This window comes from Bufo gargarizans, chromosome 9, assembly GCF_014858855.1.
Source record: "Bufo gargarizans isolate SCDJY-AF-19 chromosome 9, ASM1485885v1, whole genome shotgun sequence".
NCBI classification, from domain to species: domain Eukaryota; kingdom Metazoa; phylum Chordata; class Amphibia; order Anura; family Bufonidae; genus Bufo; species Bufo gargarizans.
The window spans coordinates 156,906,054-156,932,555 of record NC_058088.1 but is presented as its reverse complement, the minus strand read 5'-3'; the positions used below and the strand labels follow the sequence as shown (position 1 = coordinate 156,932,555).

The 26,502-nt window shown below is 40.0% G+C and overlaps 1 protein-coding gene across 2 annotated transcripts in view; it reads left to right on the top strand.

The window, feature by feature from the left end:
- Positions 1 to 26,502, top strand: part of TNC (tenascin C) — a 120,526-nt gene that overhangs the window by 51,744 nt on the left and 42,280 nt on the right. Inside the window, exons 6-13 of one of the 2 annotated variants that reach the window (XM_044305418.1) lie at positions 2,662 to 2,815; positions 9,923 to 10,186; positions 11,859 to 12,044; positions 12,159 to 12,248; positions 12,343 to 12,606; positions 16,015 to 16,287; positions 18,099 to 18,371; positions 21,220 to 21,492. In XM_044305418.1, coding sequence (XP_044161353.1) covers positions 2,662 to 2,815; positions 9,923 to 10,186; positions 11,859 to 12,044; positions 12,159 to 12,248; positions 12,343 to 12,606; positions 16,015 to 16,287; positions 18,099 to 18,371; positions 21,220 to 21,492 — 1,777 coding nt within the window. The remainder of the gene's footprint in view (positions 1 to 2,661; positions 2,816 to 9,922; positions 10,187 to 11,858; positions 12,045 to 12,158; positions 12,249 to 12,342; positions 12,607 to 16,014; positions 16,288 to 18,098; positions 18,372 to 21,219; positions 21,493 to 26,502) is intronic. The other variant, XM_044305419.1, reaches the window with a different exon arrangement.

Sequence of the window (26,502 nt, the reverse complement as noted above, 5' to 3'; positions counted from 1 at the left end):
GCATCCGCTGTGCACCCCCTATGCCCACAAACACTATACTATCAGAAATAAAAGAGACATACAGATAGTCCCCCATAGAAGATGTTCCCAGACTGTCCTGATTAGTAATAGTGCCCCATTAGTAGCAATGCCCTCCATAATATGTCCAATAATAATGCCCCATATAGTACCCATACGTGATTTGAGGAAAGTCAAAAAAGTCTCAGCAAAAATTATGTATATATGTATAAGATATTAGTGTAAAACATTAAATCCACTAAATAAATCACAGTTTATATGAAAGTAAATAACTATAATTTTTGTATTTCAAAAGTCACCATGGCGTTCTATTACAAAATCAAATTCCATTGCAAAGCCTAAAAAATATGAATACATTGTTTAGGAGTTTATGGCTTCTAGTAGATAAGCATTATTTCAGAACTGAGCAATATATTATTTCTAAAAGTCTAGTAGTAGTCTTGATAAAAGTTCACTGTTATTCTGCAGCTACTCCTAATACTGTGCTTTCTGCGCTCCCCCATGTGCTCCCCACAAACACTATGCTATCATAAATAAAAGAGACATACAGATAGTTCCCCAGAGCAACAGTGATCCCAAACTGTTCTGATTAGTAATAGTGCCCCATTAGTAGCAATTTCCTCCATATTATGCCCAATAATAATGCCCCTACAGTACCCCTAGTAGTATTAACATAACATAATAATTAGAGATGAGCGGATTGAAGCTGAAGAAGTGGAAGTTGATAAAAATTTGATTTGCACCGAAGCCGAATTTCCTCACACTTCGTGGTAACGAATCGCATTTTTTCCTAAAATGGCTGCTGCACGTGTGAGAACATGGCGAAAGGAACTCTGGGAGGGCGGGATCGCCCATAATTCCATACATGCAATCAATCAGCAGCCAGCCCTGTGATGTCATAGCCCTATAAATAGTGACAGCCATCTTAGATTCTGCAATTTACCAGTGTTTCGTGCAGGTAGAGACGTCAGCAGGCTAAGAAAGACTTGATTGTGGCGAAAAAACTATTTATAAGTGCAGGAAATGGATAGGGAGGAATAGTTCCACAGCATTTGTGTAGAACAGGGTTCAGTAGGGCAGGTTACAGACTGGGTAATACAAACAATCCTATTACACCTTGGCGCACTGACTGGGGATCCAAATTGCCATTATAAAGCTCTGTAATTCCAGCAAACCATTCTAGTTATTGAGGTGCAAGTGCTGTTTGATACAGCCATTAACAGGGTTTATAGCAAGGAAAAATTTCTAGAGTACATCTTATTTGCCCTCATGCGGTGCAGTCATTTGTTGTAAAGCCCTTTTTGCCATGTGTTAGTGGCAAAATGTTCCTTTGTGCTCCCCTTAGTGCCAGTACATAATGCTCCCCCTTAGTGCCATTATATAATGTTCTCTTCCCCCGCCTTTGTGTCAGTATGCCACTTCTTAGTTAAAAAACAAACAAAAAACACCTCACTCTTTTTTTCCCTCCTCCATCTGCGCTGCAGGCTATGGACTTCCTGCAATCTGTGGCCTGAGTTGTCGAGTCCTGGCGTACGGGGTATACAAGACATCCCCGCTCCTGTGATGGGTCTCACGCGAGACCCGGCGCAGGAGGTGGCGGTGAAGTCATTGCAACCTCTTGCTCTGCTATACTCACTTATAGCCTATGAGGCTGTACGGCCACAAATGCAAGGTGGCACCCTAGGCAGGTGCCTACCCCTTGTCCTGCCCTGCAGGGAGAAGCTATTATCACCAGGAGGCAGGAGAGACAGGCTGAAGCTTGATTACATAGAAATAAAGGAGACTCTGTGATGTGAGTTAGAGGACAGAAAATCTATGTTACTGATCTACCACTTGTTTACCTTAGATAGACCAAGTGCATCGTGAGGAAACTCCATGCCCTTTGCTTCTGGCAAGCAAGAGTCATAATGGGAAATGCAGAGTGCTTTAGGGAATTTATATCAGAAAGAAGGAAGGAGTCATGATTTGAGGAAAGTCAAAAAAGTCTCAGCAAAAACTATGTATATAGATGTTAGTGTAAAACATAAAATACACTAAATAAATCACAATTTATATGAAAAGTAAATCCCTATAGTTAGTGTATTTCAAAAGTCACAGCGCTATCCTATTACAAAATCAAATTCCATTGCAAAGCCTAAAAATATGAATATATTGTTCAGGAGTGTATGGCTTCTAGTAGATAAGCATTATTTCAGAACTTAGCAAAATGTTATACTTATTTCTAAAAGTCTAGAAAAGTTTATAGTGTGAAATGTCCTGGGTTGTAGGAAACAAACAGTTACAAGTAAAATTTTTGCATGAATGTTCTGCAGTTCTACTTCTATCAGTCGTAAATGATAATCCATTAATTCCATATAAAATGTGTCCTTTTGAGATAGTTTTGCCCAACATGATATAACAGAAGTCTAGCACTGAGTGGCATATTATATTTTTTAATAACTGCACAAATGTTTGGTGACATACTATATATCAGAGTTGAGTTTAACATTTGTCAACATAAAATCCTAAAATGCCAATAGACAAACCTGTTTTAAATTGTTTGCAAGCTTTTTTAAGAATTATATATTTTCATTAGGATCATAGGAAAGGTTATCTAAATATTCACGAACAAACATATTTTACGTGACTTTTTTTTTTTTACAGAAAAAACAAAATGGAGAGATAAGCACTAGCTTGGAAAGTTCTGTTACTTCTTTTGAGCAGCAAGGACTTGCACCAGGAGAAACTTATGAAGTATCGATACAGGTGGTGAAGAACAATACACTAGGACCTGCACTGACCAAGTTCACAACTACAAGTAATATGGACATATTGTAAATTTGTTTTTTAAGGAAAATTATTTTGGAAATGAGGGACAATGGAAGTCTGTGGTTAATGTCAATACACTGCATACTGTAACAGACTATTACAACAGCAGGCTACAATTTTCAGGGATATCATATATCATGTACAATGGTGATATTTCCTTTTACAAGCTCAATTGAAAATGGGTATAGTAAACCAACTAATCCTCTGGCATTTACTTGTCAGTCCCCTATAAACACATATCTAAATATGCACTACTCTAATTAGTTTAGTTCATGACCTTATGTTTAATGATGGATGAACATGGGCCGGGACGTTTCGAGAACGCAAAGGCGCGGTCTCGATCAAATGTTCGCAAACTGCGTGTCAACGGCGGGCCCCATTCACTTTAATGGCAGGCGAATCTGAAAAACCATAAGGTCATATTTTCAGCCACCAAATACTTACTAAAAGTGCACAAATAGTCCCACAACATGGACAGAGTACCAACAGGCAAGACTTCGCTGTCGTCATCAGGAGAATCACTCTCAATCTCCTCATCCTCTTCCTCCTCTTCTGCCCACCGACGCTGAACAGATGGAATTAAACTTCCATGGGTACTACCCTCTGTAGTGGAGGCAACCGTCTCCTGCTCCTCCTCCTCTTAATCAGAAAAATTTCACTGGATGTCACTGATATTTTAGGGATGCACACATTTTACACAGGAGATGTGGCATGGATAATTTAACTGTCCGCAGTTGGAGTATGAAGGCCCCATTTGCACTAAATTGGAAGCAGTGGAGCGCCCTGGCTCCTGCTCATCGCCCAGGAGAATGTCATCCTCGGTCTTCTCCCTCCAGCCACGGACAGCACCATGGATCCCGAAAAGTTTAAAGTCACCCTCAAAGCCTGGTCTTCTTGCTCCTCCTCTCCCTAGCCACCATCCTCCTCTGACTCCTCTTCAGACTCCTGCTGACTTGTCTCAGATGGAGTAGCCCCCGCTGGGAATTCATTCAGAATTGCGACTTCCTGATCTTCCAGCTCCTGCTCCTTGACAACTTGATCAATGACACGACGCAATGCACGCTCCAGAAAGAAGGCGTAAGGTACGATGTCACTGATGGTGCCCTGGCTGCGACTAACCAGTTTGGCAATCTCATCAAATGGCTGCAGAAGTCTGCATGCTTCGCTCATGAACAGCCACTGGCACGGTGAAAAGAAACCAAGCTCCCCAGAACCTGTCCTGCTACAGAGTTCGTACAGGTAGTCATTAATGGCACGTTGCTGCTGGAGCAGCCTATCAAGCATATACAAGGTGGAGTTCCAGCACGTCGGGCTGTCACAAATCAGACGCCTGACGGGCAGGTGGTGTCGCCGCTGAAGGTCAGCAAGGCGAGCTATTGCCATGATCTTCTAAAATGGCCATAGATTTTCCTGGCCTGCCGCAAGAAATCCTGGACCCTGGGTTATTTGGCAACGAATCGCTGCGCAACTAAGTTCAGGACGTGTGCCATGCATGGCACGTGTGTCATTTTGCCCTGTTTCAATGCGCTCAGCAGATTGACACCATTTTCGCACACCACGTTACCAACTGTCAAATTGACCGGGGTTAGCCACTGATCAGCTTGTGATTGCAGAGCTGAAAGCAGTGCAGGACCGGTGTGGATCTTGGCTTCCAGGCACAACAGCCGCAGCACAGCATGGCAACATCTAACCTGGCACATCGAATAGGTTCTGGGGAGCTTGGGGGGTGCAGCGGAAAAGGAGGAGTCAGCCGAGGAGGAGGAGGAGATGGAGGATGGAGTAGGAGGAGGAGAAGAAGAGGCAGGCCTGCATGCAATCCGTGGCAGTAACACCAAATCCACACGGGTGCCATGGATTACATGCTTGACAGCCGTCAGAAAGTTCACCCAGTGGGCAGTAAAAGTTATGCACCTTCCCTGCCCGTGTTTGCTAGACCACATGTCTGTGGTCAGATGTATCTTGGCATGGACACTGTGTGCCAGAGATATATTTACTTGCCGCTGAACGTGGCCATATAGCTCTGGGATGCCCTTCTGGGAGAAATATTTCCTTCCGGGGACTTTCCATTGCGTTGTGCCAATGGCCACAAATTTTCTAACGGCCTCCGAGTCCACCAGTTTATATGGCAGTAGTTGGCGGACTAGCATTTCTAACAAGCCAGCAGTCAGCCGTTGGGCAAGAGGGTTATCCGGCGTCATCAACTTTTTACGCTCGAACATTTGCGCCACGGAAGCCTGCCTTCTGCCAGATAAACGTGACAATGGCACGGTGAAAGGTGGAGTGGAGAATAAATGGGGGGAGAAGGAGAAGAGGCAGGACGCGGAATGCCGTGAGTGTGGCTTTGCGAGTTCTGACGGCATTGCTCCCACTGCGCTCGGTGATGAGATGCCAGGTGCCTTCTTAAGGCCGTCGTCCCTAGGTGAGTGTTGGGCTTACCGCGACTTATGCGTTGACCGCACAGGCTGCAGATGGCAACACTATTGTCAGCAGCTTACACGTAAAAAAAAAAGCCCACACTGCATAGCTATATGCCGGCGTCCTAGGAGCGCAAGATGTGACCATGCATGGTGGATGGCTGCTCCAGCTGAGAGTTCTGCCTGCTTCTCCTCCCTATCTGCTGCTCCAGCTTTCCCCTGAAATCCCGTCCTCTTCCTCTCTTGTGGGCACTCATGTGACGTCCATCAACACGTCATCATAAACGTGACAATGGCACGGTGAAAGGTGGAGTGGAGAATAAATGGGGGGAGAAGGAGAAGAGGCAGGACGCGGAATGCCGTGAGTGTGGCTTTGCGAGTTCTGACGGCATTGCTCCCACAGCGCTCGGTGATGAGATGCCAGGTGCCTTCTTAAGGCCGTCGTCCCTAGGTGAGTGTTGGGCTTACCGCGACTTATGCGTTGACCGCACAGGCTGCAGATGGCAACACTATTGTCAGCAGCTTACACGTAAAAAAAAAAGCCCACACTGCATAGCTATATGCCGGCGTCCTAGGAGCGCAAGATGTGACCATGCATGGTGGATGGCTGCTCCAGCTGAGAGTTCTGCCTGCTTCTCCTCCCTATCTGCTGCTCCAGCTTTCCCCTGAAATCCCGTCCTCTTCCTCTCTTGTGGGCACTCATGTGACGTCCATCAACACGTCATCATCGCCACCTTCACCACCACTGATATTAGTGATCCTGGAGTAGGCAGCAACACCGAGGACCACCCTCATTGGACTGATCTAGGTACTGACGTCAGAGCGCTGGGTGGCGGCTGTTGCTACTTCCTCTTCCTCATCCGATGTCAAGAATGGCTGTGCATTGGTAATGTCTGGGAATGGATGGGAAAATAATTCCTCTGACTCGAGTGGAGGGGCTATGGTGTTGGTGGTGTATTTGGGGGTGCACACAGCAGAGAGTGAGGAGGGTGCAGATACAGAGGATGAGGAGGGTGCAGAAACAGAAGGCTGAGTGAGACACTCAGCCAACTCTGCTGCGTCCTTTGACGTAATCGCACGAACCTTCTCCAACTTCCCACTTAGGCTCCAGCCTGGTGCACCTGCCCGACCCCTACCACCCCTGCGGAATGGCCTGTGTCCTCTGCCTGTCATTTTCAAAATGACCCTGTGCCAAAGTCCCTAGAGAAAAGCAGTATTTGTGGAAGCAGGTATATTGCAGGCCTCAATTAGTATTTGGTGGAAGAAGGTATATAGAACCCCTTAATCAATATTTGGTGGAAGCAGGTATATCAAACCCCTAAAATCAGTATTTTGCGGAAGCAGGTATATTGCACCCCTCAATCAGTATTTTGTGGAAGCAGGTGTATCGCAGGCCTCAATCAGTATTTGGTGGAAGCAGGTATATCACAACCGTCAATCAGTATTTTGTGGAAGCAGGTATATCAAAACCCTTAATTAATATGTTGTGGAAGCAGGTGTATTACAGGCCTCAATCAATATTTGGTGGAATTAGGTATATCCCCCCCTTCTCAATCAGTATTTCGTAGAAACAGGCATATAGAACCCCTTAATCAATATTTGGTGTAAGCAGGTATATCGCACCCCTCAATCAGTATTTGGTGGAAGCAGATATATTGCACCCCTCAATCAGTATTTTGTGGAAGCAGGTATATCAAACCCCTTAATCAGTATTTTGTGTAAGTAGGTATATTGCACCCCTCAATCACACCCGTTGCAAATAGTTCCAATAGCGTTTGTCCCTCTATATACCTGTGGTATCACAGCAGAACCGCACACAACTGCTGCTATACAAATGCACTATATACTTTCTATGTTAGAAAGTATATTATAGGTATATCACACCCCTCAATCAGTTCGGTGTCCCTAAAAGTCTGTCTCTGCTCCACAAAGCAACCTCTCCCTAAACTGGCAAACCACAGGATGTAAAATGGCTGCCAGATCGGGTTCTGCTATAGGGTGGGGGTGTGTCCATGTGCTGAAACATCTCAATTGGCTGTACTGTCCCACCTGATGGATGTGTCAAGGTTCGGCGCAATGCAAAAGAATATGGTGCATGCGAACATCGCCATATGTTCGCATGTTCGGCAAATCGCGAACGAGCAAAGTTCGCCGTGAAACGACCGCCGGGCGAACCGCAAGGCCCTCTATACCTATGTTTACCCTACCACATTATGGATCTGTACAAACACTGTGCTGAATTTATAACTATGAAGGTGTTAATTGAAATCTATTGAGCCTGTCTGTACCACTATAGGACTCGGATTCCAAATACAATATATTTTTCTTCTGGGTTCTGTATGAATCCTCCAGAAAAGAAAATATCATGGGCTCTTTCAGATACTGTATTACAGATCTATAATCCTCTAGAGGCATTGCGTCTAGGGAAGAATATCTCCATTACACAGTGCCGTATGTTGCCACTGTATAACGGCAGACAAACTGCCTATAGGCCACAAGAGCTCTGTGTCCTAAATTTCAGGCTCTGTGCACACAACTTTACTGTGTGCATGAGGCTAAAGGTTCACTTTTTATTCAAATGTCAGTTATACTGTACACAATAAAATTTTATTTTAATAGTACGGGTAGGACCTGGTAGGACCTTTATTACATCAGGCCTTCAGAGGGACCAATGCTGTCAATGCTAGCAACTCAATTTCTCACTCAATCTCATTAAGGAGGAGGCGTTGATTATGGATCTGAGGGGTTAAAAGTCTGTGATCTGCATTATAACCAATCATGGACTCTGTCCCCAGGTGTCTGCTGTGTAAAAGAGCAGGCATCTGGTGTCTATAGCACCCACTCAGCTCCTGAGCTGGCATTACCTTTACAGACCTCACATCTGTTGTACTTGCATGGCAGATGCTGGGAAGGGGTTACGTAAAGGCATTTAGATTGCAAATGTACATCTACAAGGTATAATTAATTAAGACATTCAGGATAATGTTGGCATTATACAGTAGCAATTATAGCACTTCCCAGGGATAATAGATGACCACTTGCTTAAATTTAAGGTAACCAGCCCCTCAACTTTTTTTCTAATTAGAATGACATTTGTAGCAGTAAAATCTATAATTACATAGATGTTTTGTTGAGGGTATTTAAGGCTACTTTCACACTAGCAGCAGCCTTCTCCGGCAGGCTGTTCCTGCGGGTGAAGAGCCTGCTGGATCCGTGCTGCCGCTTGTGCAAACGTGCCACCAGAATAAAACTACGATATGTCGTAGTTTTATTCCGGCCACCTCTCGGCATGTTTGCCGGGCTGCCACCGGACCTCCAGCCCCTCCCCCCATTTTAGTCAATGGGGCCGGAGCAGCATGCACTAGCTGCAGCATGGATCTGGCAGGCTGTTTACCTGCCGGAGAAGGCTGCCACTAGTATGAAAGTAGCCTTTGCCAAAATTACTCAACTTGGTAAGCGACTTAGGATAATTAGACTAAATAAAAAAAATATATATATGCATTCTAAAGACTCAAGAACAATGTTCACAACTGTAGATTTCTCCATAACTGTGTATGGGAACAGAAATCTGTGAACTCAACAAGATGAGTTTTCTCACTGGATCAACCTTAGGTCATCAACCAACAATAATGAATAGAAAATGCTATGATGCCACCCAAGAAATCTTTCTTCCCACATCATGTCTGACCAGTGGTCTTTGTGACAAAGACCTCAGTGTTTGAACTGTAGGCCAGAATGCAATTGAAAACACATGATTATAAGTACAAACCGAGAGGGTGGTAAATACTTAAGTCAAGCCAGCTGCTTCGTCACACAGTGTAAAAATATCAATCATAACCTGCTTCTCTCCAGCATTAGAAACATTCCATATAATCAGACTAAACATGAACATGTCTGCTCCCTCATAGATGCAGAGACTTGTGAATGAAAATTAATGCTATAAATCAATGACTCTTTAGTACTAGTGAGAGGTGGGGGCAAGAACACATAAATGGTGCTTGGAAAATACATCATGTTTTATGACAGCATGTTTCAAAACCCTTTGCCTTAACTCCCTATGCACAGTTCTTGGAATTCCTGTAGGACTAATCTACATAAATAAAAACAGGCTTAGTATAAAAGTTTTAAATGACAATCCTCCTTTTATGGGGCAGAGATCAACCATTCCACAGATATTTGTACAATTTTTCTCTTAACAATGTAGTTATTATTCTTATTACCATTATTATTAATTGGATTTTGCTGCGCTATTTTATTAGGTTTACAACACGTCTGAATGACTTTTTGGATTTGACACTGGCCTCATAGTATACAACAACTTGTAATTTGCTGCTCTAATCCTGGTGATTCATGTTTAACATTTAGAAAGATCAATGAGAGATGTACCTTTTCTCCCAAATGATTTCTGCAATACATATTTCATGAACCAGGAATTCTGTGTGCTAGACAACAAATCATTTTTACAAAAAAAACTAAAAAACTAATCAAGCTGTTCTGCCAAATGACATCATGTCAGAAATCTATTTCATTCAAAAAGTGGCAATTGATAAATTAACATTTATGGGATCAAGATATATGTATTCAAATAACCCTTGGATGAGCAAATTTAGATCAGCACTGTTGATAGCTTTTCATTTCTGACAACATCAGCATATCTCAATGAAACTTACAATGTTTTTTAGGACTTGATGCCCCCAGTGAAGTTGATGTAGAAGATGTCACAGACACTTCTGCCTTAATAACTTGGGCAAAACCTATGGCTGAGATTGATGGAGTATCTCTGACCTATGGAACAGGAGATGAGCCCAAGACTACAGTGGAACTTTCTGAAGATGAGACCCAGTATGCTATGAACAACTTAAGACCCGATACAGAGTATGAGGTTATTTTGATATCTCGACGTGGAGAAATGACTAGTTCTCCAATTTCAGAAACCTTTACAACAGGTAACAAAAAGTTAAACTTTAGCTAGAGTTAATGGCTAAACCTTTGTCTGTTATGAGACCGACAGTGATCAGATGTCATTTATTCAAGGGAAGGGGACAGGGGCAGGGGGTTTGACAGAAAATATACAATTCCCCACAACAACACAAATGGTAAATTAATTTTTTTTAAATAGACTTTCTATGTATTGTCCACTTGGGTCTCCCAGAGTCAGAGTCATCTTTGTAGTAGATCTTAGCTATAGCTACTACATGAGGATCATCTGCTACAGACAATCCCTACTTGTTAGGATTACTTGATGATAAGATGATCAAAAGGTGTCCCTCTGTTGGGACTCCTGGTAATGAGCTGTAATCCGTAGGTGTTTTATTTGCCAGCTGCTCCTCTACAGCAGTAACTAGGCATTACACAGTGACCATTCAAAGCAATGGGTTGAAGAGTTATCTATGTTATGAATGATAGAACAGGCTTGTCAGAACAAGAAACACTCTTTATATCTGCTCTTCTTTTTGGCCTAGAAATTAGGTTCTTAATCTGGGGACCCCTTTTCTCTATTAGTGTCTATGAGAATGGGTTTTCTAAGGGTTTATCCAACAAATGTATTTATCACCTATTAACATGGTATGTAATAAATCTTAGATTGCTGGAGAATCCACATGCTTGTATCCCCAGTTATCCTGAGAATGGAGGGTCCCTGAGCTTGAATGGACTTTTCTGTGAATGCACGTCTTGGTCCTCTGCTCCATTACCCTCTATGGGACTGATGGAGTGCTGTCTATATCAGTCCCATAGAAGTGAAGTGATATGCACACTAACACTGTATTCAGAAAAGGGAACTCAGAGACTATTCAGTCTCAAGAATGCTGGGGTGTTAAGAACCCAAGAGATCCAACATTTTTTAATTATCATGTGAATAGGTGATAAACAATTTTCATGGAATAACTCTTTGGCCCCACATAAACAGCTATTTGTTCTGCAAATGGCTATACAATGACCAAATAATTTTTTTGCAGACATTATGCAATACACAAAGCTTTAGTCTGATCTTAACCAGGCATCCTATATTAATAACTATGTTCCTGCACTATAACTGCTAAGTGCATTAGTGCAATGAGTTGATCGTTTGTGGAAAATTAAAGAAATCTGTAACTAAGAAATTCACTGTTAAACCAGGTACAATGCCTTGTAAAGGTAGCTCAGATGAATGTAATGATACCTTTCACTTATCGATATTTCTCTTCATTCTGAAAAAAAAAGTACTTTCGATCCATATGCAAATGAGCAGTTAAGTGCACCAAGGGTGGACCCAAGCCACTCTGTGCACCCTTGCTCCACCTCCTTCCTCTATTTATTGATAGCTGCTAGAGACAGGTGAGATTATTATGCAGGAACTTTGGTCCGTCAATCAAGAAAGAGAGGGATGGACTGAGCGAGGAAGCAAGATTGCAAAGAGTGGTTCGAACCTGCCCTCGGTGCACTCAACTGCTTATGGGCATGTGGATTAAAAGTACTTTTTATCTTGAATAAAGCAGCAGCTCATTAAATGGTAGGTATTATAACGTTCAGCTGAGCTATCCTTACAAGGTATTGTGCTTGGTTTGAAAAATAATTTTTTGGTAACAAACTCTGGACTATAAAACAAATAACATAAAATACATCTTTTACTTCACATAGATTTAGACACACCCAAAAATTTGAGAAAAGTGTCACAGACAGATAGCACAATTACTCTGGAATGGAAGAATACCTTGGCCAACATCGACTTCTATAGGATCAAGTTTGCCCCACTATCAGGAGGAGATCATGAAGAGATAACTGTACCCAAGAGTAACCAGGCTACCACTAAGGCTATCCTTACAGGTCAGCAAGTTTTCACATTGCTTATGCAATTTTTCTAAATTAAAGTGTGCGCAATTGATTTGTGAATTCAGATAATACTGTTTATAATCATTCTATATCATCTGTGATTTTAAGGGTTGAGACCAGGAACTGAATATGGCATAGGGCTAACAGCAGTAAAACAGGACAAAGAAAGTTCTCCTGCTACCATCAATGCAGTAACTGGTAAGAGCAAGTAATTATAGGCAAACAGTTAAAAAAAATTTGACTGGCATTGGAAACAAAAATGGGAACTATGCAAGTCAACTTTCTCTTTCAGACTTGGATGCCCCCAAGGACTTGAAGGTCTCTGATGCTACCGAGACTACATTAAATGTACAATGGGTTAAACCTATAGCCAAGTTTGATCGCTACCGACTTACTTACATCACCAGTGATGATTCTGAGAATGAAGTCCAGGTTTCTGGAGATGCCAGTTCCTATGGAGTAACTGGGCTTGAACCTGGTAAAGAATACAGCATTTCACTGGTTGCAGAGAAAGGCAGACACAAGAGCAAGCCAGCAACTGTACTTGGGCGTACTGGTAAGTAACTCAACTCTCTCGGAAAGTACAGATTTTTCTTGTGGAGATTAAGCTTTTAAGAAGTTTGTAGGCAATGTTCACTGGCAAAGATTATGCAAAGCAGCTATTCTCCAGAAGGAGAGAACTGCCTCTCTAGCCATAATTTTGTTTCCAGGATATCTGAATTCCAAAGATTTCAAATGGTACACGTTCTTTTCTAATTACTGTTGTCTCCCCCATGCATATAACTAAACCTATTGTCTCCATTACAGCAAGTAAATATATTAATTCTACTTGAAATAAACAGATTTTCTTTTCAGCTTTTAACTTCTTTCTACAGAACATGTGTCATCTTTGCTTATACAAATAATTGTAAACCCCTGCTTTTTTATCTTACCTTTATCTTTTAATCTGAATTTTGCTTTGCAGATGACATTGAAAAATGTTCATTCCTTTTAAGAGTCCTTTAATGTTATTTCACTCTTTGATTTTGTAGCTTAACTCTTTATTATCAACTGCCATAGTGGTGGGACAGGGACTTAGTGAATGCTCCAAGTTGTAACACCAAAACAATCAAGGAGTCTCCTGAACCAAAGCTTCATTAGAACCATATTACACCCATATGAAACCATCCAAATTGTTGGAATCTATTGAGTGAATCCCATTTCGAGAGCCCCATTCACACTTGCAGATTAACCCAGATATTTTTTTGGAGTTTACCTGGAGGAGCTATATTTGTCAATGCATTCTTTCCAGTTCCTTAGTACTAGATCCAGGTTTTTTGCACATGTGTGAACACAGCAGTGAATGTTCTGCAAAATCACAATTGGCGTGTCTAGGAACCCAGAACATTTCCTTTGCAGTCAGAACACACCTAACATGAAATATCTACATTTGTAACTTTGGCAAATCTCCAGAACTGATATTCTGGAAAGTGTGCATAGTTTAGTATAGTGCCTACTGATCAATATTATAAAGCCACAGAAAATCTGTGTGTCTTCATACAGGTCATGTGCTGTGCTAGATGTGTACTTTATATATTTTTTTCCATTTTGAAGGACATTGTGGTACTGGACCTGCTTAAATAGTCACATAAAAGCACTAAGTAATAGAGAAGAAACCCAATACAATTATTTGGCTACTGCAGAACTTTTTTCATGACAGGATTTTTTTTTGTAAACTCATACCATGACTTTGAGATACATTTTTCCCAATTTATTTAATCCTCTTAAAAGTCAAGTGTCAAGATAAATAAAATCAATATTACCAACGGCAACAATGGTTGATTTAGGCTTCAAAATCACACTGAGATTTCCCAACATAAGGAAATACCATGAAGGCAAAGAGGGGTTTAGTGATTTTATCTCTTTCATCTGGTTTTGATGCATTCATCATGTGGGACAAATACTGACTATCCAAATCAAACAGAGCTGATCATCCATCCATCCTTGTTCCAGGAACATTCCCTGGGGTCCTAGTCCTAAGAGAGCCACTGCTCTGCGCAGTAAAGTGGAAAAAAGTGATTAAGATTTAAAGACAATCTTAACAAGTTTAAGTATGAAGCAATTCTTTGTGTTTAAGGAAGACAATTTTACATTTTATTCTGGCATGGGAATCCCAGCTGAGTAGTTTTAACACAATACCGGTATTCATGATACAACGGAATGTGTGCATAAAAGTGTAGGTTTATTTATTCATGAGATCAAATAGTTCTTCCTTCTGCGAGGGAAAGCAACATGAGCTAGGGATAGGAAAAACCACAATACGGAATCAAATGATTTTTTTTTATTTTTATTTTATTGTATTTTTCTAGTTTATTAAGCACTTCTGAAAGTCCTCAGACCATTTTACTTTTTTCATTTTATTATGCTGCAGCATTGTGCTAATATAAAAAAAAATCAAGTTTTCAGCCATCAATATGCATTCAAAGCCCCCCTTAATGAGACCATAAATACAGAATTTTACAAATATTTGCAAATTTATAAAAAAATAAAGAAAAAATTAAGAATGTGCATTGACATAAGTATTTTATACCCTTTGCTACGACAATTTAGAAATTTAGCACTGTGAGACCTATTTCTCTTGAACATACTTGAGATGTTTCTGCACCTTGATTGGAGTCCACCTTTGGTAAATTCAATTGATTGGACACTATTTGGAAATATACACCCCTGTCTATATAGGGTCTCACAGCTGACAATGCATATCAGAACAAAAACCAAGCCATGAGGTGGAATGAACTGCCCGTAGAGCTCAGAGACAGGATGGGTGGAGGCACATATCTGGAGAAGGGTACAAAAAAAGTCTGATGATGTTTGTAACAACCAGGACCCTTCTTAGAGTTGGACGCCCCTCCAAACCAACTTATTGGGGGGGAATGGACTTGGAAAGGGTTGAGACCAAGGATCCAATGGTTGCTTTGACTAAGCTCCAAAGATCCTGAGTGTAGTTGGGAGACACTTCCAGAAGGTCAACAATCACTGCAGCACTCCACCAATCTGGGCTTTATGGCAGAGTGATCAGAAGCAAACCTTTCCTCAATTAAATACACATTAAAAAAAAAAAAAAAAAACACCTAAAGGACTCTATGGTCTGATAAAACCAATTGAAGCAATTCTATGCACTGACCAATATCTCTACAGTGAAAGATGCTGGTGGCAGCATCATGCTGTGGGGGTGTTTTTCAGCAGCTTGGACAGGGAGACTAGACAGAGTTGACGAAAAGCTGAATGGAGAGTACAGAGATATTCTAAAGAAAAAAAAATGATCCAGTGTGCTCTGGATTTCAGACTGGGTCGAAGTTTTCACCTTCTGAAAAACAATGACTCTAAGCACACAGCCAAGATAACACAGGAGTGGCTTAGGGAAACATTTGTGGATGTCCTTGAGTGGCCCAGCAAGAGTCCTAACTTGAACACAATTGAACATCTCCAGAGAGACCTGAAAATGGCTGTCCACCAATGGTCACCATCTAACAGAGCTTGAGAGATTCTGCAGAGAACAATCGCAGAAAATCCCAAATTCCAGGTGTGAAAACCTTTTTGCATCATACTCACGAAGGCTGGATGATGTATTTGCTGCAGTAAAGAGTCAGAATACTTATGTCAGTGCAATATTTTAGTTTTTCCTTTCCAATAAATTGGAAAATATTTTGAACATTCTGTTTTCGCTTTGTCATCAATGGGAAAAATGAATTTTATTTCAGCACATGGCTACAGCATAAAATAGAACACAAAAGGTGAAAGGGAGGGTCTTAATAAATAGGACACAAAAAGTGAAAGGGAGGGTCTGAAGACTTTCCGACAGTGTAGTGTGTGCTCAACTTATGGTATTATTTTCTGTTCTTTCCATTCAGTTGAATATTTTTAGAAAGTATTTCTTTGCCTTCGCAAAATTCTTTGACTAATAATAGCATATTTTCATATTCAGAAGTTCCACTGGAGCTGGGCAACCTATTAATATCCCATGTAAACTGGGACTCCTTCAAACTCACGTGGGCAGCTCCAGACAACAACTATGAGAAATTTGTCATTCAGGTTCAGGACACTGCAGATGAAGAAAATACACAAACCATTTTGGTTCCTGGAGAACTTCGCTCTTTGGAAGTGCCGGGTCTGAAACCGGCCTCAAAATATCTCATAACTCTGTATGGTGTGATTCAGGGATCTAATACTAAGCCTCTCTTTGGTGAAGCTGTCACAGGTACATGGAAATGTTTCAGCAAGGTCTTTCCATCACTGCACCATCCTCTGCCTAAAATCCATGTTTCATTATTACAAATTTGCACTTGCTTCATCAGCTGTATTCCTGCTGTCTTCTCCAACTATTTCTTTAGAGTATATTCACATGCAATAGATTTGTTTCTGAAAAATCTGCAACTGAAAATCGATGTCATAGATATGAATGGGGCTGTTTTCACAGCAAGTGTGCCGATTTCAACAAGAGACATTTAGATGAAGTGGATGGATGTAGAAATTTATGTAACAAATCTGCCACATGTAAAAAATACTCTTAGAATGGTTACATCGAGCTTGCCAAAATATTCCATTAGTACATTTTGAAAGAATAAAAATAGAAATAACAATAATTAAACAGCTCTAGCTCCAACATATTATATAGCAAAGCAATAGAGAAACAAATCGCAAACAATGAAAACCAATTAAAATGAGGCAAAAGTGTACAATCTAATCATGTGCATTAGCTCTAAAAGACAGAACTACTCACTGAAGCAAGCTGTCTACTGCTGTGCATAAGTGCATTTTTCCCAGTTATAAAAATGATTTTAAAAAAAACTACAAAGTCAAAATATTTATCGTGGAAATAAAACTTTCATTGTTTATAAAACCCTTAAAACTGTAAACCAACTTTTACACAACTTTCAGGACAATCGGGCACTTTTTATTCGAGCCAAATTAAATTCGACAACCCATTCTATAAAATCAGACCTAAAATGAATTCTGGTTAGTTCGTTCATCCCTACTCATACTCTATAGGTCAGTTAAAAAAGCACTCCCTCAAAATATTTTAGAATGATACATAATGTAAACTGTAGCGAAGGTAATTTTCTTACCGATGACTGTATTTCTGAGTTATATCCTCCCTTCTGATCCTTAGCTGTGTCCTGTGACCGATACTCTGATCTCTGACGGACATAGGATAGGAAGTCAGTTACTTCTCTATTCATTCCTATGAGACCGACATTGAGTCTCCCATTGGAATACATAGAGAAACTGGATTCATGTCCACACATAACATGCTGTGTTATTTGGAAAGTCAGTGTTGGTCACATGACACAGCTGAGGATCAGAAGGGAGGTTATAACTCACATATACAGTCACTGGTAAGATTACCTTAATTACAGTTTACATCATGCACCTTTCTAACAGGTCAGAGAATAAACATTTTTGTTACAGTGCTTCTTTAAACTGTTTTGCCTTGCAATAAACCATTTAATTTGTCCTGGAACCTTGTGAGTCTAAATCATCAAATATAACAATTTCTACATCTTCCCGGCATATTCTGCATTTCCATACATGCTACCGAAAATTATAATATATTGCAATCAAAATGTCCCTTAGCTTTAGTCCTTTTGTCCAAACTAAAATCAGCAATGAAATATTGCAGATTCAAATTAGCAGAAGGCAAAAGTTTTTAATCAGCATAACTTTTCTTATGGCTCATCTATCGCATATCTAAAGTTGTTTAATACCAACATTGCCACAGCTTCTTCATTCATCAGCTTCATTCATTCAAGCTTGCTACTGTTTAGTGCATGATTCACTATAAAAAAAACATTTAAGCATGTACAAATATATTATATAAAGCTGCTTGTCTGGGTAACTAAAGCTGAAGATTAGCCCCTTCACTTGCTTGTGTCTTCTGGCTAAAAAACTGAAACACTTCAGACTTCTGCTTTCTTCCTCTGATGGGGTTTGTGAACTACTGAGCATGCATCCATGTGGATTTAGCCATATTAGTCATTCATTAATTCAATTAAATTTTTTCCTGCTCAGAAAACAAGCCAGAAGTTGACAACTTGTCCATCACCAATGTAACACCAAAGAGCTTTGACTTGTCTTGGACAGCAACACAAGATGATTTTAATCGATTTGTTATAGAAATCGTTGATACAGAAAAGTTATTGGAGCCAGTGAAATTAAATGTCTCTGGCAATCTCAGGAATATTCCTGTCTCAGGGTTATTACCCAACACTGATTACACCATCTACCTCTATGGCATTGTCCGTGATCAACCTACACATCCTATTAGCACTTCAGCTTCTACAGGTATTGGATATTCCAATAATCAGATTTTCTTTATTCATCATACATTTTCTTTATTACAGATTCTCTAGCTCTCGATCCTTTGGAAGTGTTGTTTATGTTGTCCTTAGTGCTTATATAGATGCAGCATTTATTAAACCTGCAATACCCACTAGATTTGATCACCGGGTTATAATGAATATATAGTGCTGAGAGCAGCCCAAACAATTCAATGTACTAAACACACCAAAAATTAGCACCAAACACATGTACATGTAAACATGAAAGAGTCTTTATTTAACATACATTAATTTAACATATATAAAAATATACTTTGTAAAAACAGCAGCAAGGAAGGGGAGACCTTCAGTGAGGAAAAACCAACCCTAGAGGAGGCTGAGGGGTCAACACACAAGGGTAAATAGATTGCAGAAAGAAGCCACACACAAGCAGGCCAATAAGACAATAGAAGCGATCAGACATAAAAATCCTAAGCAAGGCATAAACAGACCTATGTGTGGAAAGGATAAGCAAATAACTACCCAAGAATGTGTGTGGAACCCTCAGCCGCCTCCTCCCGACGTCGTTTCACCAGTAACACCTGGCTTCTTCCGGGGAAGAAGCCAGAAGCCAGGTGTTACTGGCAAAACAACGTCGGGAGGAGGCGGCTGAGGGTTCCACACACATTCTTGGGTAGTTATTTGCTTATCCTTTCCACACATAGGTCTGTTTATGCCTTGCTTAGGATTTTTATGTCTGATCGCTTCTATTGTCTTATTGGCCTGCTTGTGTGTGGCTTCTTTCTGCAATCTATATACCCTTGTGTGTTGACCCCTCAGCCTCCTCTAGGGTTGGTTTTTCCTCAGTGAAGGTTTCCCCCTTCCTTGCTGCTGTTTTTACAAAGTAAATATTTATATATGTATATATAAATTAATGTATGTTAAATAAAGACTCTTTCATGTTTATATATACATGTGTTTGGTGCTAATTCTTGGTGTGTTTATTAAACCTGGTCAGACATTTCCCAGAATACTGGACATACTCTAGTGTCTCTCTCTCTCCTCTCAAATTCACACCAAGAATTCAAATTCTATAGAATCCAACTTTTTTTTTTAATGTTACACAAATTTTGATTCTATAGAATAGATTTGCTTATCTCTATCTTGGTGGCAATATAGAAATCTAGAGTTCTTTATCTGCCCCTATACCATCAGGGCTTTATCTTTCAACAGATTTACTTAAAAGTCTTAAAGTACATGCTCTTATTGACGTCAAGAAGATCAGAGTTGTAGTAGTTAGTTCCCGCCACTACAATGTTGACAGTGCTGGACAACCCCATTAAAGCACATCTTACAGGGCATTCTCATTGACAGCTGAATTCTGCTACATCCAGCTTCGATGCCCGAAGTATAAAAAAAATACCATTGTGTCCCCAAATGTAATAAAATAAGAACACAAACTAACCGCTTAATCTTCTGCCATTTCTAGCACTGCAGTTCTGGTCCTCACCTCTGGTTTCTGTTTCACATAGTGATGACATAGGGCATATGGCTAGTGATTGGCTGCAGAAGGCATGTGCCACATACATGTCACCGCTGCAGACTGTAAACAGAAACTGGAGGTAAGGAAGTGAGCAGGAGCATTAAGAAACATGGAGGATTAAAGCTACTTTCACACTGGCGTTTTGTGCAGATCCGTCCATGACAGATAATACAACCATCTGCATCCGTTCAGAACGGATCCGTTTGTATTATCTTTAACATAGCCAAGACGGATCCGTCTTGAACACCATTGAAAGTCAATGGAGGTTGGATCCATTTTCTATTGTGAATGTGATCAGTGAAAAAGCCGTTTGGCTCAGTTTCATCAGACGGACACCAAAACGCTGCAGGTAGCGTTTTGGTGTCTGCCTCCGGAGCGGAATGGAGATGGAACTGTTGCAAACTGATGTATTCTGAACGAATCCCTTTCCATTCAGAATGCATTAGAATGCAAACTGATCTGTTTTGGACCGCTTGTGAGAGCCCTGAATGGATCGAAAAGCCAAAACGCGAGTGTGAAAGTAGTTGTAAGTTTGCAACCTTTTATTATTTTATTACAGTTGGGGACATAGGGGGACTTTTGAAATATACTGTATCTGGAAATGGGAGTAGTTGATTTGTTCTTCAGTCTACTGTCCATCTAGTACTAGGCTTTTGTGTTTGTCATTCTCTTCAAATGTTCAATGTGTGGTTTGTCTCTACTTTTAAATGAGGAGTTATGACTATGAGAATATTTCCAAAATCCTAGTAAATCACATTATAATAAATGTATAAGGAAACTCATTCAATTTTAAAATCAGACCTCATGCACAGGGTCATATACTGCACCCATAGACTTAAACATGACTGTACTCTACAAGGTCTTTTCTGTTGGCTTCCTTGTGATCATACAGAAAACTGGTGGCATGCACCATTAGATTATTATTCTATCCTAGTAATATTGCTTCTATGGGAAAACATTCTTGTAATACAGGTCCTCACTGAGTACCATATGGCCCCTGCTACTCTATAGTATAGTTCTGCTGTGTGCATTAGGATTTAGACTCAAGCTTACTACTAATATATTTTCAATTTATGAAAAAGAACCCCATTATTTTCATATTGCAATACTTCTCTGTAATCTATGTCTATGTGGTATTTTTATGTTTTGCTGTGAAACAGTTTTTTTCAGGCAGAGAACATCACAATATGTCTTCAGAATATTCCTTTTTTTACCTTTGCTATTACTCTTTTAGCCTAGCACTCAGCACCTTACCAGAAGAGAGATGGACAACAGTATTAACAAGACTTTTCAATTTCCTTCTTCCTTCCATGATATTTCTTTTTTCCAGAGACGGAACCTGAAGTTGGAAACCTCGTGGTTTCCAAAATTACTCCGCACAGTCTTCATCTGTCCTGGACAGCTGACGAAAGTGGTTTCGACAACTTTATCATTAAAATGCAAGATACCAATAAGCAGTTTGAACCAATTACACTTACAGTACCAGGCAGTGAACGTTCAACAGTTGTGACAGGACTAACAGATGGCACTGAATATGAAATTGAGCTGCATGGCGTCTCTAGTGGTCAGCACTCTCCATCAATTGAAGGAGAGGCAACAACAGGTATTTCAATTTAGTACCATGGTGGTCATCACTTGATAATTGCAGTACTGTGAATGGGAAGGGGAAAAAACAACTTCCTTATTTGGGCTTGTTACTGCAAGTTTAACCAAAGTAGCTAAACACAAGTAAATGTAAATGTAGGAAAATATTACATGGTGCCATAAAAAAAATTATATCTCATAGAAAAATAGCAAGACCTCATGTAGCTATGTCAATGAAAATGTGGTTAGGAAAATAACCTTTGTATACCCTTAAAGGGGTTCCGCAGGCAGAATTTATTGATGACCTATCCTCAGGATGGAGGCACATGGAGTGCTGGATCCTCTTCAAACAGCTGATTAGCAGGGGTGCCGGGTGTACGACCCTCGTTAATCAGATACTGATGACCTATCCCAAGGATAGGTCATCAATATGTACTGGCTGTACAACCCTTTTAATCAGGTTGTCCTATAACCCCTGTCCAATGCCCTACTAGGGCACAAGGACATAGTAATGGTAATGGTAGACTTTGGAAACGCTAACAGTATATCAAATGGATGGCAGGAAAACAGGGAAAATATATACCCAAGAAGACTTTTCACTATCTCATCTCTCCCACGGTGGCGAGTCTTACAAGAATTATATTATGATCTTTTTTTTTTTTTTTTTTTACCTTAACGGGCAAGTGCTGTGCTCCCTGGTCTAATTATGCTTTTACACCAGGATCATGTGCTGTACATCAGGCATGTAATCCTAGCCCTATTTCAACCAACAAAGTCTGTGGGTTTCACCTGGCCAGCCTCTAGCACAGACAGCTCACAGCACCCAAAGCTGTCTGATTGTGCAGGAGCAACCCCCATACATTGTGGGTTCAAACCAGCTAGGATTATGTGTCCTATCTACGGCATATGATTCCAGAAGTGCCAGTAACATTGTTCAATGGGGAGTGCAGTACTCGCCCAGTAAGGTCAGCCTTGGGCACAGACAGCTCATAACACCCAAGGCTGCCCGACTCTGCCGATGAAAACTCCGTACATTGTGGGTTGAAACCGGTATAGCATAGGATTCTTGAAGTGGCAGTAACGTTATTCGATGGGGAGCACAGTACTTGCCCAGTAAGGTAAAAAAAAATCATCATAATGAAATTCTTGTAAAACTCGCCACTGTGGGTGAGATGATATATATATATATATATACATATATATATATATATATTTTTATTTTTTTATTTTTTTTATGGATAACCCATTTATCTTTGTTCTTAGAAGCCACACTGGCAGCATCATCCATTAGAACAGGTGTTGTCTTCAACTTTAATACCAAATGTGTTTGTATTGAAATAAATGCAGCAACAAAAATTCTAAAACTTTTTGCAAGTTATTTTTGCATTGAAAAGGAGCAAATGTGTTTCCTCACAAAAATGTCCAATAAACTATAAATTACGTTTTCAATCCCTAAAATGCAATTTGAATTTGTGAACAGCCAAATAAAGGAATAAATAGATGGATAGGCTTGCATTCCAAATCCAAAGAGCTGCGTCAAAAATATTTTAGTGAAGCTCTAGAATACTTGAGTAAAATGCCCCTTGAAGATGTCACTGGTTAGTCTGTTGCTTGACAGAGTGAAGTTACACTAAGCAGAAAAGCCCAGAAAGAACGTCATTTTTAAATGATGAACGTGTTTCACGTGAAATAATATTAGCAAATGCTTAATGTTTATATCATTGGTAGAACAAGGCCAAATCATTTCTCACCAAGAGAAGCTACAGATGTTAGCGAGTCCTTCATGTCTTTCCTATAAATGGCAAAAGTGAGTTAGATGCAATGTGAGGTAAACACAGTCATTTACCTAGATATAAACATATGCCTTCTGCTGGCTGGAAAGAATAAGAATGGAAATAACGTATTCTAATATGCAGCCAAAATACATATCGGGGGCTCTATCAGGCCATATATCAGCTGTATATAATCTGCTGGAAGCAACAATATAAACCATATAGTCCAAACAATTTCTTTTTAGCTCGCTATTCAAATTATGATCCTACGGTATTCCATATTAGTTTGCAAAATATAATCATACATAAGCAGAAATTGTTTAATACTGTAGCAAAAATTACTTCTCATGAAGACAAGTCCCTTTTTTAACAGTGTCTGTCTCTGTCCCCGGCAGTAGGCAATTATCAGCTCTGTCTGGCCATACCCTTAAAGGGGTTTTCCAAAAATATATCACCAGAATTTAAACTTACTGCATTCTATAAATCAGATGATTTATGTAAAGTTCTGAGTACATTTTGACTCCTCTAGATTTATTAAACTGGTGTAAAGTAGAACTGGCTTAGTCGTCCATAGCAGCCAATCAGATTCCACCTTTGAGTTTCTAATGAAAGGTGGAATCTGATCGGTTCCGATGGGCGACTAAGCCAGTTCTACTTTACACCAGTTTAAACGATCAACACCCCCACCCCCCTACCCCACCCCACCGTGTTTACATCCAAGTGCAAGACTCATGGAGAATGTCTTGGAAAAGTCTCCTGCCTCTCCTTCCCCTACCAGCTCCAATATCACAGATCCAAGTATGGCCAGCAGCCATATGAATACTAATGAAGGTGTGTTGCATATGGGTTAGGGGAGAGGCCCTCTTCCAGCACAACTTTTACTAAAGACATTATTTAACAGGTTTTTCTCAGGATTTGAGCCCCAGGCCTTCTGTATGGCAGGCAGAAGAGTTACCATTACATTTTACAGGCATAACACTGAATAGTATATTACTGAAATGAAGGGGGAAATTGTGTTATTTACTCATCCCCATAAATAATGTATTGACTATATTATACAGCTTATTATAGTTACATGGATACCAAATAAGGTTTTGTGATATTTCATATTGCCAAGTATATTACAAAAACTTTAATGGTTTTTGCTTCATAATTTTTTTTATAGTAACAATTACTTCACAGAAACATTTACCATAGAAAAAAAAAAGCAGGAAAGTATTTTTTTTTCTGCCATAACTTTTACTATACAGATCACAGTGAGATTTGCATCCCAGACCTTTATGTATAGTAAATAACTCTTCTATAGAAAAGCTCTGCTGTAATGATAGGATTTTTATGCCTTATAGTTTTACTGTTGTTCATTATTAAATATCACAAAATAGTATTTGGTACCCGTACAATATAGTGAACGAATTTATGGTGATTGGTAAATAGTGTGACTCATAGGTTGCCTATATGGAGCCCTGAAATTCTTGATGGGCGCCATGAAACCAAGCCTGCTTAAAACCTGGCTGGAAAAAGCCACCCTAAGACACAGCATCATTCTGACATAATGTCTACAGGACAGGGTCCAGGACAATGAGCAGAACACCACCCTGAAAGGCAACCGATGATGTTGTGTCTACAGGGCAGAGCCTTATAAGCCTTGTCAGATATAGATATGATGACATGGGGATAGGCAACCAACACAGTGGAAAATGACACATGACCCCCAATGGAGTGCAGGAAAACTAGGCATTACAGGTACACAATCCCTGTTACTAAGTGATAACATATGTTGTTTCCTGTCAAGTAAGCCTGAACATTGCAAACACAGAAAATCCCTTGAATTTATCTGTCTTGCATTGGAGTGGCCATTGGATGTGGAATATAATAATGTATCATGCTATTATAATGAATGAATGACCATATACAGTAACTCAAGGGTCGATTTGGGGGTGACATCTTTCCCCACTACAGTTAGTGGCACAACCAGATCACCATAAGAACATGATTATCCAGCAGTTTCACCCATTGGCAGCAATGCCTGTTGCTAGGCACATGCTAAACATTTTTTAGCACTCCCTAGCAAGCACAGAGTCTGCAATACATAGTCATTAAACAGTCACAAAGAATAATTATAGTCAGCTACTTTCCAATTAGGAATATTAGTTAAAATTTGTTTAATAGGTGGACTCGTTTAGGCCTGAGTTGTTTCTTCTTTATTTAAAAAATTACCCTGATATCACTTTTAGTCATTTATGACATGATGGGAGAAAAGTTAATGTGACAACATTGCTATTACCTACTAATTGAGTGCGCCCTCAAGTCTTACTGGTGGCTCTTGTCAACATAAAGGCTCATTATTTCGAGGATCTTGGAAAGCATTACGTTTCCTCCAACTTAGCAACTAAAGATGCTAATGCTATTTTTAAACAGGAATGTGAAGATAATTGAATTGTGTTCAGACGATAAATTTTCAACCAAGGAAAAAAAGTGCAGACTGTGCAGTAATGGCAAAGGAAATTCTGATGAGTTATGGGCTATGCTGGAGAACAAGGACCTTGTGGACAAAATAGCTACCCAATCATTTGTGATTTTTTTTTTTTTACTGTAAAATAAATTATATACTAGGATAAACCAAACGAGGATCCCATAGATGTGGAGAGGCTGCATTTAAGCTGAACTCTTTATTTCTACAAGTTAAGTTTATAATTTATTACAATATTAAATTGATGATAATAATAGGGTCATTTAACTGCTGACTCCTCAACCGCTCCATCACTGATGCTCCATTCTGCTGTTGCCCTCCTTAGCTTTGGTCTCTTTGCCAGTGGTGGTTGGCACCAGAATGTATTCAACATATTCCAGACTAAATACCATGCTCGATCGGGACAGCTCCAGTGTATATGTCCTATTAGATCATATGGACTTCAAAGAGTGTGGTCCTCCTCTAAAGCACACCCTTTTCTGTGATTTAGAGAAGAGTGAGCTAAAATCTGCTGTTTGCCAGATAACTTCTCTTCAATCAATTTAAATGTAACTAGGATCAACTTAAATTTGCTACATAGTAGCTCTAATTAAAAAAAGGTGAAACAATATATATAATCTAATAAAATGTTCTTCTACTTAAGCTGTAAGAGTAGTCAAAATTGGCTTCTACCTTTTTTTTTTTTGCCTTCCTCTGGATCAACTTGCAGGATGACAGGCCGAACTGGATGGACAAATGTCTTTTTTCGGCCTTATGTACTATGTTGCTATGTAACATCTTGATTGTT